This window comes from Dendropsophus ebraccatus, chromosome 15, assembly GCF_027789765.1.
Source record: "Dendropsophus ebraccatus isolate aDenEbr1 chromosome 15, aDenEbr1.pat, whole genome shotgun sequence".
Lineage (NCBI taxonomy): Eukaryota > Metazoa > Chordata > Amphibia > Anura > Hylidae > Dendropsophus > Dendropsophus ebraccatus.
In genome coordinates, this window is record NC_091468.1 from 29,677,743 (window position 1) to 29,698,009 (window position 20,267).

At 39.9% G+C, this 20,267-nt stretch overlaps 1 protein-coding gene across 2 annotated transcripts in view; it reads left to right on the forward strand.

The window, feature by feature from the left end:
* The window catches only part of MOCS3 (molybdenum cofactor synthesis 3), a 47,078-nt gene that overhangs the window by 24,723 nt on the left and 2,088 nt on the right, over window positions 1-20,267 (forward strand). For both annotated transcript variants that reach the window (XM_069954412.1, XM_069954413.1), the window contains exons 9-12: window positions 11,622-11,785; window positions 11,879-11,926; window positions 17,325-17,421; window positions 17,998-18,102. In XM_069954412.1, coding sequence (XP_069810513.1) covers window positions 11,622-11,785; window positions 11,879-11,926; window positions 17,325-17,421; window positions 17,998-18,102 — 414 coding nt within the window. The remainder of the gene's footprint in view (window positions 1-11,621; window positions 11,786-11,878; window positions 11,927-17,324; window positions 17,422-17,997; window positions 18,103-20,267) is intronic.

Consider the following 20,267-nt stretch of genomic DNA (forward strand, 5'->3'; position numbering starts at 1 on the left):
TTCTTAAAGTGACACTGTCACCCCCTTTTTTGCATTCTGACTTCTCTACACAGGTGTAAAGGGTAAATTTAGCAGTTTTCATACCTTATTTTATATCATACGTCATGGTGCTTGTTCAAGTAAAAAGTAGTCTTTTATCAACTGTAATTGTGTTAAGTTGGCGAGGCTTTACGGCAACGGCACCACTTAGCCCCACCCACAGCGCCACCGTTGGCCCGCCGTCCGTGACGTCATCGACACATAGGCCCTGCGCCTCGACGCCCATTGGTATGGGCCGACCTAGAGGGGGTGGGGCCTAGACCTTTAGGCCAGCCTGTTCCAATGGTCGGTGAGGGGGTGGGGCCTCTGTGCCTATGATGACAGAGGGGCGGAGCCAATGGCGACTCTGTGGGCGAGGCTAAGTGGCGCTGTTGCAGTGAAGCCCCGCCCACTTTGCACACTCTGCAGTTGCTAAAAGATCACTTTTTACTTAAACAAGCACCATGACGTATGATATAAAATAAGGTATGAAAACTGTTAAATTTACCTTTTACACCTGTGTAGAGAAGTCAGAATGCAAAAAGGGGGTGACAGTGTCACTTTAAGAAAGACAAGGAGAAAAAACAGGCAGAGCGCCTCATAGGGTAAATCAGTAAATTCCACTTAGCATATAGAGCTATTCAGGTTTCAGCTCACCTGTTGCGGTTGTGAACAGTCACAACCACTATACACCGCATCAAAGGGAAATGAGGTTAGTATGAAGGCCGCTGCAGGAGGTCATCCACCGATATCCACAAGGGTACGGTTCACACAATGTCCAAGGGAAAAAAAAATAAAAATACCTCCGCCCTGGCCGTAAGGTTAACAGCGTCTTGCTGAAGTTTATTGATAAATAAATAAATTATTCACAGATAACGCGTTTCCGCAGTTCTAGGCTCCCTTTTTCAAATCTCTAGGATACTGACAGACTAGCACACTGGTAAAACATATATACGTCTCTAGATCAGCCTACCGGAAATGAACACCATACCGGTTCGGCTGTATAAAATGTCCCATTCACTTGTAAGTCCATATAGATCGACAGTCCTCACAATTCATAGCGTGATAATGAAAATAATGAAAGAAACCACTACACATTAAGTGGTATATACATAGGGGACACAGAAAACGCCATGCACTTACATGTAGGCGCGTCCGCTGGTGATCACTCTGGCACAGGACCTTCGCGCATGCGCTCTCGGTACAATACCATAGTAACCAGAGGACGCCACAGGTCCTGCACGGACAAAGGAAAAGAAAAAAAGAAGTAGTGCTGATCGTCTCTTAAAGAGCCCAAACCAATAAAGTGTCTAATGCAGAACCACAACTCTATAACACAGACTCTGGCAGATATACCCGTATAAATAAAAAAATGATAATAATAATCCAAAACTACATGTATAGTAATAACGATAATGGTGATAATGGCTTTTTTAGAATATATGGGGATGAAGTAAAAATATAAATATAAGAATCAGATAAAAATATGAGATAAAAAGCACAGCATAGACTAAAAATGTATATAAATATAAATGATTAGATAAATAAATAAATGGGTGAATCGTCAGATGTTACTCTCTATTGACTCATTTAAACCCCATGGAACCAAAGAAGACATTTTAAAAATCCAGTACATCTCCCTTCTTCTCAACGTAGAGAAGCGATTGCAATTTTTCACCGGAATGTGCTCTATAGGTATAACCGTAAAATTATCAAAGGACCCATCCGGGCACATTTCAGCGTGTCGTGACACACTATGTTTCTCATAATGATTACACACATTAGATCTATGTTTATTCAAACGAGTTCGTAGGCTCATCTGTGTCCTCCCAATATATTGTAGTCCACAGGGGCACTCCAACAAATAAATCACATAGGAGGTGCCGCAATTCATATAACTACTAATGTTAAAGACATCACCAGTAACATTACTCCTAAACTGAATCCCAGTTCTATTTTAGTGAATGAATTGATAGTTCTCAGGCGGCTAGGGGCTATGTGATTACGAAGTGTACGTGCCCTTCTATAGGCGATACCTGGTCTCTTAGGGATGATGTCTCTCAGGTAAGGGTCATTCTGTAAAATATGCCAGTGCTTTAAAAGAATGTTTCTAATATTTCTTGCTGAATGATTAAAAGTGGTAATAAAATTGTGGCAATAATCAGTGTCCTTTTTAGTAATCTTTTTATCCCTTCCCACTAGACATTGTTCCTGAGAGATCACTAGCTTCTAGAAAAGCTGTATTAATAACTTGATTCAGATAGTGTCTTTCTTTAAAACGATTTATCATAATCTTGCTTTGTGATTTAAAATCTTCTAATTTGGAACAGTTCCGCTGTAGTCGCTTGAATTGTCCAAAGGGAACTGTAGTTTTCCATTTTTGTTAAAATGGGAACTTTTGAAATCTAAAAGGCTATTGCAGTCTACTTTTTAGAAGAAGGTCCTCGTATTATTGCTCACATATAAAACTAAATCCAAATATTCTATGCTGGACTCTGAGGAATTATGGGTAAAATTGAGGCCCCAATCATTATTATTAAGGTGTTGTATGAATGTAGAAAGTTCCTCATCACTACCATCCCATATAATGATCAAATCGTCTATGTATCGTTTCTACATGATTATGTTGTTGGACCAAGGGTTGGGGGACTGGATGTAGCGCTTCTCAAACTCACCCATATAGATATTGGCAAAGCTGGGTGCGAAACACATGCCCATAGCAGTCCGCCGTCTCTGTATATAAAACTGATTATTGAAACTAAAAACAATATGTTTTAAAATAAATCTAATTCCCTCTAAAAGAAACTTTTTCTGTTTATTAGGCATCGAATGGTCTTCCTCAATATGTAAACTAATGGTTTCCACCCTTTTTTCATGGGGGATATTGCTGTATAGCGCAGAGACATCCAGCGTTACCCATTTACATGTGGGTCGCCATGACATATCTTTCAAAAGATTGAGGAGACTAGCCGAGTCGCGTAAATAGGAGTCTAATTTTATTACATACCTTTGGAGTAAAATATCGATATATTGGGATAGATTACTGGTTAATAAATTAATTCTCGCAATGAATGGCTGTCCAGGAGGTTTTTTTTTCATCTTTGTGTAATTTGGGTAGATGGTAAAAGATGGGAGTAACAGGGTTTATTATTTTTATGTACTCCTTCTATTTTTTGGACAGTATTCCTTCCATATATGCCTCGTCTATAAGATGATAGAATTCTACAATATATTCAGGTGTGGGGTCTCTGTTAAGAGTCTGATAATAATCAGTATCTGATAAAATACGGTTAGCTTCATTAATGTAATCACATCTATTTTGAACAACTATTCCCCCCCCCTTTATCAGCTCCCCTGATCACAATATTCTCATTTACAGCCAAGTTGTGCATAGCTTTCCTTTCAGCTGATGTCAAGTTTCCCCCCTTTACAGGATTAACATTAACTGATCTAAAATCTGTAGTAACAAGTGAAAAAAATTTTCTATATTAGAGCCATGGAGAATGTGGATTTAGGTTTTAAATTAGTGCTAATAGGGGTAGGTGTTTCTAAATCCAAGTTGTCTGAAATAGCCAAGCAGGTTTTTCTTGATGTCTGTCTCATTTAAATTTTTCATAGAGAAATGTCTAGTCAGTGTAAGCTTTCTTATAAAATTATTAAGATCAATAAAAAGACCAAATTTATTGATTTTACTGGTGGGGCAGGAAGATAAACCTTTTTCCAGCAAACTAGTCTCTGCCTCATTAAGAGAATATGTGGACAGGTTAAATATTTTTATATGTTCTGTTTGTTGCGCTTTGGAGTATGTGTCACTTTTGTACTTGTTTCTCTTACCTCTATTTCCCCCTCTGACTCCTCGTGTACCGCTACGTTTTCGTTGGGATTTTTTTCGTTTCATCCCCATGGGACTAAAGTATTCAGTTAGTTTCACACGATGCGGATGTTCCTTTACTTGATAAGTGGCCATAGGGGATATGGCTGTTGGTAGCTCTAAAAAAGACGGATCATGTGAACTATTAATAGGTCTCGGGGTATCAATAATGGTCTGTGAGGTCGAGGGGGGAGGTGTGGAGTCGATCTTAGAAACCATAGTGGCTGGGGTGTTACAGACAGTGATGAGAGAATCATTTGAAGTTTCGAAAATGTTGCTAGTGTCTCTCGGATGGACACTTTCAGTAGACATCTCTTTATAATGACGAATGGGGATAGTGGAAAATGAGGTAGGTGGTAAAGCTAGGGAGGACAATTGTTTAGCCTCCACAAAAACCTCATCGTAATTCACTCCCTGTGTGTTGTGTGCATTAAATGATACATTGCTCTCATATCGAGTGTTCAATCTATCGGTATTCTTATGGACTGTTCTTATATTCTGATCGTTTTTCTTCCCAGGTGGTCTGGGAGTATGTATAGAGGTGGAATATTTATTTCCCTTATTATAATTAGTCCACTTAGTGTTTTAAATGTGCGACTGGTAGATTCACCCTCGCAATATCTGGAATTGGGCAATTTCCGATCACCAGTGGATTTATAATTCTTATAAGGACCTCTCTTGATGCCACTATGAGGGGGTGCATTAGGTGCATGTGTAGGGGTCCAAGTTGGTAATTCTTTGTTCTTATCATGGCCTTTAAGCCAAAATTTGATATTATCGTTTTTTATAATCGGTCCTATCGCGCTTAAGTTTATTACATTTTCTTTCCATAATTTCTTTTTCCACATTAAAGATCCTGATAGACAGTTGTCTCTCATATCTACCAAAATCTTTATGTGGTCTTTACTGTTCCAGTTCACATAACAAACTATTCACTTTCACACTTTGTTCATTAGCTAGGGCTAGGCTCTTATTGGCCAGCTGCACAATAAGCCCTTTTGCACACTCATGTAAGTAATCTTCCCAATCTTTCAAAAAGTCCTCAGGGAAATAAATATTCCACCTCTATAAATACTCCCAGACCACCTGGGAATAAAAATGATCAGAATATAAAAACAGTCCATAAGAATACTGATAGATTGAACACTCGATATGAGAGCAATGTATCATCCAATGCACACAACACACAGGGAGTGAATTACGATGAGGTTTTTGTGGAGGCTAAACAATTGTCCTCCCTAGCTTTACCACCTACCTCATGTTTTACTATCCCCATTCGTCATGATACAGAGATGTCTACTGATAGTGTCGATCCGAGAGACACTAGCAACATTTTCGAAACTTCAAATGATTCTCTCATCACTGTCTGTAACACCCCAGCCACTATGGTTTCTAAGATCGACTCCACACCTCCCCCCTCGACCTGACAGACCATTATTGATACCCCGAGACCTATTAATAGTTCACATGATCCGTCTTTTTTAGAGCTACCAACGGCCATATCCCCTATGGCCACTTATCAAGTAAAGGAACATCCGCATCGTGTGAAACTAACGGAATACTTCAGTCCCATGGGGATGAAATGGAAAAATCCCAACGAAAACGTAGGCGTAAACGAGGAGTCAGAGGGGGAAATAGAGGTAAGAGAAACAAGTACAAAAGTGACACCTACTCCAAAGCGCAACAAACAGAACATATAAAAATATTTAACCTGTCCACATATTCTCTTAATGAGGCAGAGACTAGTTTGCTGGAAAAAGGTTTATCTTTCTGCCCCACCAGTAAAATCAATGAATTTGGTCTTTTTATTGATTTTAATAATTTTATAAGAAAGCTTACACTGACTAGACATTTCTCTATGAAAAATGTAAATGAGAGACAGACATCAAGAAAAACCTGCTTGGCTATTTCAGACAACTTGGATTTAGAAACCCCTACCCCTATTAGCACTAATTTAAAACCTAAATCCACATTCTATCCATTACAGTCCCGTGGCTCTAATATAGAAACATTTTTTTCACTTGTTACTACAGATTTTAGATCAGTTAACCCCTTCCCCCAATATGACGTCCAGGGACGTCATGAAAAGCAGTGCTCTTCCTGCCTCCCCCCACTGTCCCTGGCTGAGACCGGGCAGCAGGAGGAGGCTGTGTCACACAGCCTCCTCCTGCTGCCACTGCCCAGAGAGGAGCCGCGCTCCCCCCGGGCAGTTAACCCCATAGACGCCGCGGTCGGTGCGACCGCAGCGTCTATGGGGAGATCTGCTGCTTCTCGCAGATCGGATGCTGGGAGGAGGCAGCTGCACATGCTGTGCGGCTGCTGTGCTCCTCCCAGGCACCTGCTCCCTGCCGTAGTCAACCCCGCACCCCCTCCTCCCCGTGCTTCCCCTCCCCAGCCCGCTCTCTCCCTCTCCAGGCGCCCCCTCCCGTGCTCCCTCTCCCCCCCGGAGCCGCGCGAGTAATTGCGCGACTCCGGGAGGGTAACCATAGCAACCCAGACACTTCCCAGTGCGTCTGGGGTGCTATGATTTCTAATGATCAGGCCCCTGCAGTGAGGCAGGGACCTGATCATTTGAATGATCTGTCAGTATAACACTGACAGATCATTCAATATATAATGCATTACAGCACTGATCATGTGCTGTAATGCATTATATATGTAAAAAAGTGAAAGTAAAAATAAAACACTAAACACACACATACATACATAAATAAATAAATAATTAATTACAATAAATAAATTAAATAAATAAATACATAATAAATAAAAAAAATAATTGAAATAAATAAATAAATATACACATTTCCCATCCTCCCTTTATTAATGATCCGCTATAAATAAAGTACACATATGTGGTATCGCCGCGTCCGTAATAACCCCATCTGTTAACCCGTTACATTAATTTTTCCACTTGATTAACGCCATTAAAAAAATAAATAAAAAACTAACAAAAATGTAAAAATTTTGTTAATCCCGCCCCCTAAAAAATATAGAAAAAAACGTCACATGTACCCAAAAGGTGTACCACTAAAAGCATCAGCTTATGCTGCAAAAAAAAAAACCCTCACATAACTCCATTGGCGAAGAAATTAAAATATTACCACTCTTACAATATGCAAGACACAAACAGTATTTATAGTATAAATGCCATAAACTATATCAAAAGCTATATAAAATGGATATTCCTGTAATCGTACCGACCTGACGAATAACTATAACGTGATATGTGACGTATAGTAAACGGCGTACAAAAAAATGGTGAAAAACAGCTGCTAAATTGTGTTTTTTATTTGTACCATCTCATAAAAATTTTTAATAAATAATGATCAGAGTGTCACGTGTCCCCCAAAATTGTACCGATGGAAACGTAAACTTGTCTTTCACAAATATTTTGGCACCCCAAGGCCTCCGTGACATGATATAATGACTATATAAAACCTTAAATAAGAAAAGACCCCAAAAATACATAAGGCTTCTATCATGTCTGAGGTCTGTGGTTGAGTCAGGTGACGCACTGCAGCCACATGTGGGGGATTTCTAGAAACATTGGAATAAGGGGAATAAACAATGAGTTCCATTTCTCAGTTAGTATTTGCTGTGTTAGAGGAAAAAATGGATTAAAATGGAATATTTGCCCAAAAAAATGAAAATTTTAAATTTCCCCTTCAACTTGCTTAAATTTCTGTAAAACACCTAAAGGGTTAATACACTTATGAAACGTTACTCTGAATACGTTGAGGGATGCAGTTTTTACAATGGAGGGATTTATGGGGGTAACTAACATACAGGCCCCACAAATCCACTTCAGAACTGAACCGGTCCCTAAAAAAATCTGAATTTGAAATTTTCCTGAAAACTTGAAAAATCCTTGCAAAATTTCGAAGACCTCTAACATCCTAAAAAGTAAAAGGACATTCACCAAATGACGTCACCATAAAGTAGACATGTTGTAGATGTTGCAGTAATAATTAATTCATGTGGCATGACTATTTTTTTCAGAACAAGAGAATTTTGAATATAAAGGATTGTAAATGTTTCTAATTTTTGCGCAAATTTTGTGTTTTTCACAAAAAACTACTGAGTGTATCAACCAAAGTATACCACAAACATAGAGAGGAATATGTCACGAAAAAACAATCTCAGAATAACCGTGATAGTTAAAAGCATCGCAGAGTTATAACTACATAAAGAGCGACAGGTCAGATTTGCAAAATATGCCCTGGTCATTAAGGCCAAAACAGGCTGCGGAGGCAAGGGGTTAATGTTAATCCTGTAAAGGGGGGAAACTTGACATCAGCTGAAAGGAAAGCTATGCACAACTTGGCTGTAAATGAGAATATTGTGATCAGGGGAGCTGATAAAGGGGGGGGAGATGTTCAAAATAGATGTGATTACATTAATGAAGCTAACTGTATTTTATCAGATACTGATTATTATCAGACTCTTAACAGAGACCCCACACCTGAATATATTGTAGAATTCTATCATCTTATAGACGAGGCATATATGGAAGGAATACTGTCCAAAAAAGAGAAGGATAACATAAAAATAATAAACCCCACTACTCCCATCTTTTACCATCTACCCAAATTGCACAAAGATGAAAAAAACCCTCCTGGACGCTCGATCATTGCGGGAATTAATTTATTAACCAGTAATCTATCCCAATATATCAATATTTTACTCCAAAGATATGTATTAAAATTAGACTCCTATTTACACGACTCGGCTAGTCTCCTCAATCTTTTGAAAGATATGTCATGGCGACCCACATGTAAATGGGTAACGCTGGATGTCTGCGCTATACAGCAATATCCCCCATGAAAAAGGGGTGGAGACCATTAGTTTACATATTGAGGAAGACCATTCGATGCCTAATAAACAGAAAAAGTTTCTTTTAGAGGGAATTAGATTTATTTTAAAACATATTGTTTTTAGTTTCAATAATCAGTTTTATATACAGAGACGGCGGACTGCTATGGGCATGTGTTTTGCACCCAGCTTTGCCAATATCTATATGGGTGAGTTTGAGAAGCGCTACATCCAGTCCCCCAACCCTTGGTCCAACAACATAATCATGTAGAAACGATACATAGACGATTTGATCATTATATGGGATGGTAGTGATGAGGAACTTTCTACATTCGTACAACACCTTAATAATAATGATTGGGGCCTCAATTTTACCCATAATTCCTCAGAGTCCAGCATAGAATATTTGGATTTAGTTTTATATGTGAGCAATAATACGAGGACCTTCTTCAAAAAAGTAGACTGCAATAGCCTTTTAGATTTCAAAAGTTCCCATTTTAAAAAATGGAAAACTACAGTTCCCTTTGGACAATTCAAGCGACTATGGCAGAACTGTTCCAAATTAGAATATTTTAAATCACAAAGCAAAATTATGATAAATCGTTTTAAAGAAAGACACTATCTGAATCAAGTTATTAATACAGCTTTTCTAGAAGCTAGTGATCTATCTCAGGAACAATGTCTAGTGGGAAGGGATAAAAAGATTACAAAAAAGAACACTGATTATTGCCACAATTTTATTACCACTTTTAATCATTCAGCAAGAAATATTAGAAACATTCTTTTAAAGCACTGGCATATTTTACAGAATGACCCTTACCTGAGAGACATCATCCCTAAGAGACCAGGTATCGCCTATAGAAGGGCACGTACACTTCGTAATCACATAGCCCCTAGCCGCCTGAGAACTATCAATTCATTCACTAAAATAGAACTGGGATTCAGACCATGCGGCAGCTATAAATGTAATTTAAAGCGATGCAAGTGCTGCTTAAATATTAAAAACAATCAAAAACAGTTTAGGAGTAATGTTACTGGTGATGTCTTTAACATTAGTAGTTATATGAATTGCGGCACTTCCTATGTGATTTATTTGTTGGAGTGCCCCTGTGGACTACAATATATTGGGAGGACACAGATGAGCCTACGAACTCGTTTGAATAAACATAGATCTAATGTGTGTAATCATTATGAGAAACATAGTGTGTCGCGACACGCTGAAATGTGTCCGGATGGGTCCTTTGATAATTTTACGGTTATACCTATAGAGCACATTCCGGTGAAAAATTGCAATCGCTTCTCTACGTTGAGAAGAAGGGAGATGTACTGGATTTTTAAAATGTATTCTTTGGTTCCATGGGGTTTAACTGAGTCAATAGAGAGTAACATCTGACGATTCACCCATTTATTTATCTATTTATCTAATCATTTATATTTATATAAATTTTTAGTCTATGCTGTGCTTTTTATCTCATATTTTTATCTGATTCTTATATTTATATTTTTATTTGATCCCCATATATTCTAAAAAAGCCATTATCACCATTATCGTTATTACTATACATGTAGTTTTGGATTATTATTATCATTTTTTTTATTTATACGGGTATATCTGCCAGAGTCTGTGGTATAGAGTTGTGGTTCTGCATTAGACACTTTATTGATTTGGGCTCTTTAAGAGACAATCAGCACTACTTATTTTTTTCTTTTGTCCGTACAAGACCTGTGGCGTCCTCTGGTTACTATGGTATTGTACCAAGAGCGCATGCACGAAGGTCCTGTGCCACAGTGATCACCAGCAGACGCGCCAACATGTAAGTGCATGGCGTTTTCTGTGTCCCCTATGCATATAACACTTAGTGTAGTGGTTTCTTTCATTATTTTCATTATCATGCTATGAATTGTGAGGACTGTCGATCTATATGGACTTACAAGTGAATGGGACATTTTATACAGCCGGACCGGTATGGTGTTTATTTCCGGTAGGCTGATCTAGAGACGTATATATGTTTTACCAGTGTGCTAGTCTGTCAGTATCCTAGAGATTTGAAAAAGGGAGCCTAGCGCTCCAGAAACGCGTTATCTGTGGATAATTTATTTATCAATAAACTTCAGCAAGACGCTGTTAACCTTACGGCCAGCGCGGAGTGTCACTTTAAGTAATAAATATTAACAGAGACCAGAAAAACATGTAAGAAAAAGAAAATAAATATATCCCCCCTCGACCACCTGACTACAGATTAGATTAGACTGGAGAGGTAGTTGTGCTCTCTCTGATCTCTCTCTCTTCTGTGGTCACCTCTCCATTTTCTATTCTTCAGTCTGATGTGGCCAGCGCCACACTGGGCACCACAGAGAACATTTGGCTTCTCCCATACAACCAGATCACTAAACAGTCCTGAAAAAATGGGCAAAATTTTTCTGCAGTTAGAAAAATGTGTATCTTGATCCCATCAGAAATAAGCAGGACATATCAACGTTTTTATAAAAGGAATGCAAAAACAAAATGGCAGGTACCTGTATATACCACTGACATCCAATTCCCCAGTGAGTTAATAAAAAGAACATTTATTCTGTATAGGCACATGGTTAACGTGTTTCGGTAGTTCTTGACATTTTTAAGATTTGCATTCCATTATGGTACTACCATCTTCTGCAGTCTCGTATTAATCCTGCCATATTCCATGTCCAGTGGACATCATCTCAACGGACTGTGTGCAGGGTGATATGCATAAAGCCCAAGAAGCTATAAGGTGAGCTAATTTCCATCTTTCATACCTCTTCATCCACCCATGGTATCACACCAGGCACCTGTGCCTTTTTTTCTGCTTTTTCAGTTCTCATTTGTTATAGGAAAGTTTTCTTAGTGAAAGCCAAGTTTTTGATACAGAAATCCTTTTATTCCTTAACCATTCTTTAGCATCTTTTAGTGGTACCATGCTTATGTTTGATGCTTTAAATGGACAATTCCGCAACATAAGGATTCGAGGCAAGAAATGTGACTGTGTAGTTTGTGGCAGTAATTCAAAAATTCTAATTCTTGAAGACTACGAAAGTTTCTGTGGTTCTTCTGCATCGGATAAGGTTCCTTAAAATCATCTTCTTTTAAATCAATGCTGCCATGATATCACTTTTTCACTCTATTGTTAACTATTTTGTTTCCTTTTTTATTTTTAGTGCAAAACTTTACATTTGTTGTCAAGTGAAGAAAGGTTAACTGTCCAGGTAAGAAATCTAGGAATTTAAGTAATGAAATAGATTTCTGTAGAGTCAATTGGGCAACTCTGTATACTCATACCTGATGCAGAATTTTAGGTAAGTTAAACTATTGCCTGGACCCCATGTAGACAGGAATTCTGAGCGGAGTTAGAGATCGCCTACTGTTAAGCCTTTTCTACACATTGGATGGAGTGAAATTCCTGAGCGCTGGGTACATCACTCTGGCATGTCCCTTCACACTCCGAAATCAAATGTTCATTGCATCTGGCACACACACATTGAGGAGATCAAGCTTTACCTTGACCTGCTACCCAACAATCGGGGAGGTCACTGAAGCCAACATGACTAAAAAAGAGAGGGAAGGAATAGCACAGCATTGAACAGTATAAACAATCAAATAATTGCATGTAGTAGTCCCCTAGGGGGACTTACAAAGTGCAGGAAAAATAGTATTTCTTACACGTATCTTATTTGTATCTTAGCGTGTGGAATTGTCCGATCCATTAAAATATAATGTTGTTCGCACACGGTGAATGGCGTAAAGGAAAAGAGGGTAAAGAAAACACCAGGATTGCTTGATGTCCAGGTGATGAGAACACTTGGACATCTGTGCATCAATGACCTCTTGTCATGAAGGGGTTAAACACTGATTGTTTTTCTGGATTGTGGAATCTATTGTCAGGTGACATTGTATGGCTGTCAGTCACCAGCTCTATAAGATACTGGGCCCTGTTTATATCTTTCTGGGATGGTGACTGATCCTTTTTTATGAAAAACTCATCCAACATAGTGGCCACACCAGTGAAATCCCAGAACAACTCTCAAAAACTTGCCCCTTCTAGATTGTTAGAAGAAGGCTAGGCCTCATTTTTTAATTCCAAGTAGTGGAAGTGGCCATAAGGCTGGCTCCAGACCTGCACAAGACCCATGCCACTACAATTAATGCTTCCATTGCTCAACTACAGCCATAGCTGTATCCATGTTTTCCAGGTGGTCCCCAGTGTGGTATCCTCCATTTGTACAGAGTCGGTAGCCCGAATGTGTGCCTCTTGGCCAGATTTGCTAAGAGGCACATGCCTCTTTGTACAGCCGGCCAGCCCTGGTGTAGATTTTTGCCTGGTTTACGCCTGTTTTCAGGAATAAACCTTCATAATCCAGACACGGGAGGAGGCCTTGTATATCAACTGATAGCAATTAACTTACCTGGAGACAATGCTCTTTGTTGTGCAACAACTCATTCAGTATAATGTCACTGTGTGGTTAGAAGTTTTGGTGCTGTGTGACTGGAGAGCTGACCATGTGAGCAGCTGTACATATGCGCAGAGAAGATTTGTCCCACATCCAGGAATGGCTGTCAATCAATACCAATCCTTGTCTGTGAGAATACAAAGGACTGGGACTTCCTGTGTTTGGTCTTTTTATGTTTAAAAAAAAAAAAAAAAAAGAGGCCAAATATCATCATGGAGGGACCACATGGACCATAGTTTGACAGGTAGGGGGACATATTGTCGCCAAATGAATTTTGTTGATTTAAACATAGAAAATAATAGAGGGTATATTCCAAAACAGCTTGTGATTAGAAACAGGTTATTTCTTTAAAAAAAAATATCAACAGTGCCTCTTTAAAGATCAGAGGGAAATTTCAGTGAGACCACATGCTAGGAAGTAACTTAACAAGTATCCTGTTTTCCCTTGAAGCTATTATTATGGATGTTAATTATGCCTTAAGTAGTTTTTTCCAAGGAAGGCATTCTTTAAAGTTATAACTATAGAAGAATGAACTGAAAATGCTGAAGGTATTGTGTTCAATCAGTATCATATTTTTTTTTCTTTATATTATACTTTACAAATATTTTTTTCTTATAATGTGTATCCACAATGTGTTTTTTTTAATAAACTTTTAATGTTATTTGTGAATATTTCCAAACACTTCCTTTAGCATTTTCAATTCTCAATCTTACTGGAAGGGAAGGAAATACTAAAGTGTTCTCCACCCTGGTCTTGTTTTTTAAAAGCCATATTTAGCTACATTTTCCAAGTCTCTAAATATTGTACAGCCAGGGTTTCTTTACCTGTGGTTAAGACAAGGAAAGATAATGAAATCTGTACGACCTACATTTCCCTTCATGTATGTACTGAATCTAGTGTTGGTGTATTTTGGTCAATATTTGGAATTCATTAACCCCTTCAAGACTGAGCCCATTGATGCACGGATGTCAGGGCCAAATTAGTGCAATGTTCCACTCCGCCTTCTAAGAGCCATAGCGTTTTTATTTTTCCACCTACAGGTCTGGTTGGGGTGTCATTTGCGCCATGATCTCTAGCTTTTATTAATATCATATTGGTGTAACAGAAAAATTTTGATTGCTTGATTTTTTTTTATATATATATCATTTAAAAAAAAAAATTTTGTTTACATTATCCATTGTGCAGGAACACTAATGTTATATTTTAATACATCGGACAATTCCGCACACTACAATATATAATATGTTTTGTTCTTTTTAAATAGTTTTATTTTTATAATGGGCAAGGGGGTATATTAAACTTTTATTGGGGGGGTTATAAGGTTTTTTTTTTTTTTTTTAATACTTAAAAAAAAATTATTAAACTTTTTTTAAAAGCACTTATATTTCACAGTAAAACATGCAATCATTAGGTTGCATATACTGATCTATTTTATGCCATAGCATAGATCAGTGTTATCCGGGATTTATTCATAGAGCCTGCCTGAGAGCAGACTCTATCCATAGCTGGCTGATCCGACAGGACAGAGGTAAGTGGATTACCCCCGCCCGTTGGTACAAGTGATCAGCTGCGGGGGTCCCAATCACTCACTGAGCTTGTGCTGTCTCTGAGTACCTTAAACGCCGCGATCGCTATAGATTGCGGCGTTTAAGGTGTCCTGTAGCTACCTGTAATTACCCTCGGCTCCTGGAACATTGATGTGTGCGGGGCCGCTCTCACTGCAGCGGTCCTGGACACATCAAACCCCTCTGACACACAGGAACGTATATACTGGGTATGTGCAGTAAGAACGTATATGTACATATTACTGACGTGAAGGGGTTAAAATAAACTTTTAGGGTGCGTTCTCAAGTACGGGATCTGCAGCAGATTTGATGGCGCAGATATGAAGTTGCAGATTCAATGCAAAGCAACTCTAGACCATCAAATCTGCTGCAGATCTGTTGCAGATTCAAATCTCCGCCATCAAATCTGCTGCAGATCCTGTACGTGTGAACGCACCCTTAGGCTATGTTCACACTACGTAAGAGACCGGCCGTTCCGTGACCCTGGTCGGGTCACGGAACGGCCGGTCTCTGGCCGGATCATCACTGAATTCCGGACGCAGAAAAATGACCTGTCAGTTATTTGCGGCGCCGCATAGATCCCGGCCGGAGCGTATACGATGTGTGTACGCTCCGGTTGGGATCCCATTGAAAGTAAGGTTATTTTCCACCCCGCAAAACTACGGCCGTAGTTCTGCGGTGAGAACTACGGCCGTAGTTTAACATAGTGTGAACATAGCCCAAGTGTGGAGCTATCTTCTGGACAATACTCTTACTGCCATAATTAACACATGTATGACACATTACTCATATCTAAAATGGTAACACATCTGAAATTACTTAAAGTGACTCTGTACCCACAATCTGCCCACCCAAAACCGCTTGTACCTTCAGATAGCTGCTTTAAATCCAAGATCTGTCGTGATGTCCGTTCGGCAGGTGATGCGCCTATTGTCCTAAAAAACGACTTTTAAACTTGCAGCCCTGTGCCAAACTGGCGTGGCCTAGAGTATCCGTGTCCTAACTTTGCACCACCCCTTCGTCCCTCCTCTGCAGCCTCTTCATCATTATGCCACTGGCAGGATTTTTCCTATTACTCTGCAGTGAACACTACACAGGTGCATTAACGATCCAGCCCATGTGCCGTGTTCTCACAGCTGATCAATAGGAAAATACCTGCCTGGGGCATTCCTAATAATGAAGAGGGTGGGGAGTAGGGAAGGAGAGGTTGTGCCAGCTTAATGCACAGACACTCTAGGCTACGCCAGTTTGGCACAGGGCTGCAAGTTTAAAAGTTGTTTTTTAGGACAATAACTGCATCACCTGCCGAACGGACCCCAGGACAGATCTTAGATAAAAAGCAGCTATCCGAAGGTACAAGTGGTTTGGGCGGGACAGATTGTGGGTACAGAGTCACTTTAAAACACTAGGATCCTCCATCTTTGCTCACCAATGAACTCAGTACTAGAGGTGAGCAAACCCCATTGAAGAAGTTGGATGCAGCCCTAGGGAGTTCTGGAGTTGCGGGACAAGTTGTACTTTCTATTGGCACCATCTTTAGGTACATATGACTTTTTGATTGCTTTCTTTTCCTTTTTTTCAGAGGCATGTTGAAAAAAAAACACTGTAGTTTTTCTCTTTTATCTCATGTGCAATAAATAATGAAAATATTATAGTTAAGGTCATTGTGGATATGGTGTTACCAAATTTTTACTTAGTCTAACAAAGAGACTTTGAAATGCAGTCTTTTGATCACTAGCAGTACAGTGTATTATCTGCCTTGCTGGAGACAGAACAGAGTAGGCAGAAATATATGGCATACCTGCCTTCATTAAACCCTCTGCGGCTATAGAAACTTATCGGCATCCCAGTGACATCACCCATCCCTGGTGCTAATGGGGCGACAAAAATCCAGAAATCACCCAAATGTCACAATCACAATTTGACCTCAGCATCTAAGGGGTTAAACTACAAGGATAAAAGGTAACATCCAAGTTCCCGTGATATTCTGCACAGGAGACTAATCGCAGGCTACTTTTGGCCCGCCGACAAAAAACATAATGTGGTCATTAAGGTGTTAAGCACTTTCCTAAACAAGTACTGGTACCTTGATGCAACTATTCTAGGTTTGGGGAAGGGGTGGCTGCACTTAACTGTGCATGCAGGTTACTGGGATTGCCACTGTACACAAAAAATTTAGAACATAGTGATGGCATATCCTATCAATATGTTGTCCATATGATGGGAAAACCTCTTTATGCCGTGTAAACATGTAATACAAATAAGCTCCAAAATTATAGAATGTGATTAGAGATGAGCGAACCTGGAGCATGCTCGAGTCCATCCGAACCCGGACTTTCGGCATTTGATTAGCGGTGGCTGCTGAAGTTGGATAAAGCCCTAAGGCTATGTGGAAATCATGGATATAGTCATTGGCTGTATCCATGTTTTCCAGACAACCTTAGAGCTTTATCCAAGTTCATCAGCCACTGCTAATTAAATGCCGATTGTTCGGGTTCGGATGGACTCGAACCCGAACCCGGTTCGCTCATCTCTAAAAATGATCATGCATTGAAGCTATTGTATTGACCTAATATTTTTATGTGTTTCAGTTCTATAAACAAATGCTTGATGACAAGGTTCCCCACCTGCTTATTGATGTGCGACCGCAGCCTGAAGTAGATATATGTCACTTGGAGCATTCTATTCGTATCCTTACTTGGTAGTGAATGAGAAGTAATTTTCTTAGATAATCTGGAGTCTGTGTGTGTATGTCTATAGTACCTGATCTACCCACTGGTTAGGCAGCTGTAGATGCGTATTACGCATATTGCAATTATAAATATTGTTGGAGGGTTCATTCATACAAGTAATTGTGCTGCTGGTATAGTAAAAAAACCAATAAAGCAGCCATACTTACCTGTCCACGCTCCCCGGTCTGAACAGGGTACTGCAGCCAGCACTAGAGGCTACAGACAGGTAAGAATGGCGGCTTTATGTTTTGTTTTTTTCACATACCGGCAGCACAATTACTTGCGTTTTACAATGCTGTGGCACTCCATTGTCACAGTGGGATGAAAATCCATCTGCTGCAATACAGTCCGAGTATGTGTGAATGGACCCATAACCTGCTTTTTCTTGCCTTTTTCTCCTTCAATGCTTGCTACATGGTTGGGTTCAGTCTGGTGTTCATCTGATAAGTTATTTCAAGTGCATAATTTGCATAGTCTTTAGTATCCAAGGGAAATTGATCCGTGAACATTTTTCTTATAAAAATACAAAAAGATATACCTTTAAGTCAACTAGAGAACAAGGATTTAACTTGGTCCAATGTTCTAAATGAAAGACTAGAAAAATTGAGCAAGAACACTACTGGTTTAGATAATCAAGGTAAGCACCTCACAAGTTTCTCTGGGTTAGAACACAAAATATACATAAATTATTTTCTTTCTCAATATTCTTCCTACTTTTGTCTCATTTTGCTATGGAAACTCAGAATCAAGTTGGATGCAGCCCTTGGGAGTCCTGGAAAACATGGCTATAGGCCATGATTCTGCTATACAATAAAGAAGACATTTTTACCTGTCCACGCTCGCCCAGAGAACTCTTGCAGCGTCTCTGGGTCCCCCACTTATTAACAGACCGCTGCAGTGGGACAGTGCAGCTATGGAGCAATCTGTCACTGAGCGTGAGACCCAGAGACACCTTAAAAACACACCGGCTTAATAGCTTTGGTATTTTTAATATGACAGAAGCACTATTTCTTAACTTTTACACCGCTATGGCACTCCATTTTCGCAGTGGATTTTCATTCAACTGCAAGAATGAGGTGAAATAGACTTTACTGGTAATGATATCCACTGGGATACTATATGTGTGAGTGTACCTTTAAGGTTCCAAAATTCCAAAACTGCGGACACTATTAGATCTGACATATATCTGTCTGTGGCTCCAGAAGGTAGAAAAAGAAATTTTTTTTCTACAGTAAGACAAGCCATAATGGCTTTCCTGAGCTCCTGAAGTGCAGTAACCTGTAACACCTCCTTTCTCCCGCTCCCATACCTGACCCTGCTGGCACTCAACTTCCAGGTATCAATCAGACAGGGAGGGGGACAGAGAAGACATTTACAGCTTGTGGCAGATCAGTAGCTTGGGAATAAAAGTGTTTTTCTGCATTCTGGATATATAAAAGGTGCTATTTGTCTCCATGACCTAACAGCATCTAACATTGTCAGCAGTTAGACATAAATTGTAGCTGACAGAATTCCTTTAACCCCCTTCCTGACAAATGACGTACCTGTACGCTATGGAAGTCAGTGACTTCCATGTTATGACGTACTGGTGCGCCAGAATGCACAGGAGCTCTATAAAGTGGTCTCAGGAGATGAGCTCACTTCATAGAGATTGAGGACTGATACAAGACTCTATGAGAAGAGCACCAATAATACTGATCAGTGTTATGCAATGGCGTAGCATTGGACTTAACCCTTGCCCATGCATGCTTTTCTGTGCTTCAGCTCCGGCCCGGGACCCGTGGATAGAATGGCGCCGTACACTGGAACTGTTCAAAAAACGGACCGCGGCACCGGCTTCCCCGTGACGGCGCTGATCTATCCCTGGGTCAAATTAAAGAGGATGTACCTGATGGTACATCCTCTTTAACCACTTTAAACCCCATGATAGGTCAGCTTAAATTTTAAAAAAATTATATTTTAGCTAAAAGCTTGCCACGTCCTGCTATCACTTCCTGGTTTGGCAGGTTGGGCTGTGGGGAAAGTGACAGCGGGATGCAGCAATGCCAAGCTCATTTATCTTGAGATCTCAGACGCCATTGAGATCTCAGACGCCTCCAGAGACAGTCCACAAGCTCTGAAGCCATCTGTCATCTGAGAGGAAGGCACTGCGGAGTTTTGAAGTCTGCTCCACTCCCTGCCGCTCCTCCCCAGGTGCTGGGAAAAGATGGACCCGGTCCTAGAAAAACGTCTCCCAGTTTCCCAGGAATTAATCCATCTTTTGCCAGCACCCAGGAAGGAGCAGCAGGGAGCAGAGCAGTCTTCAAAGCCTGCAGCTGGATGAGTGGAATGCAGATAGGAACAAAGTGCTTTGTTCATACTGTAGATTCGCTTTTCTCTACATACCATCTCCTAATGTCCCAGCCACCATGGTCAGTAACCTAGGCAATGATCTATCCACTATAGGGTAAGAGGATAGGGCAGTGCTGCAAAAGTAAGCAATTTTGATAATGAAAAGCATTTGCAAAATTGCTTACTTTTGCATTAACGCTATATCATATGCTATCATATGCAAAAAATTAAACTCTGCAATTTTCCCAAGAAAATAAGCAAGTCCTTTATTCCACCATAAGCCAAAATATCAGTTCCAGTGTGACACCTCAACTGCCTACCACGCTCTTGCCATGTCCTAGGGAGAATGAATTAAGGCTGCATTGACATGTTCAGCATTTTTCCTGATCCGTGAATGTAGTCTACTAGCTCCATGATCCGTGTTTTGCTTCCATTTTGCATCCGTATCCATGTTTTTCACTGATCTGTGTA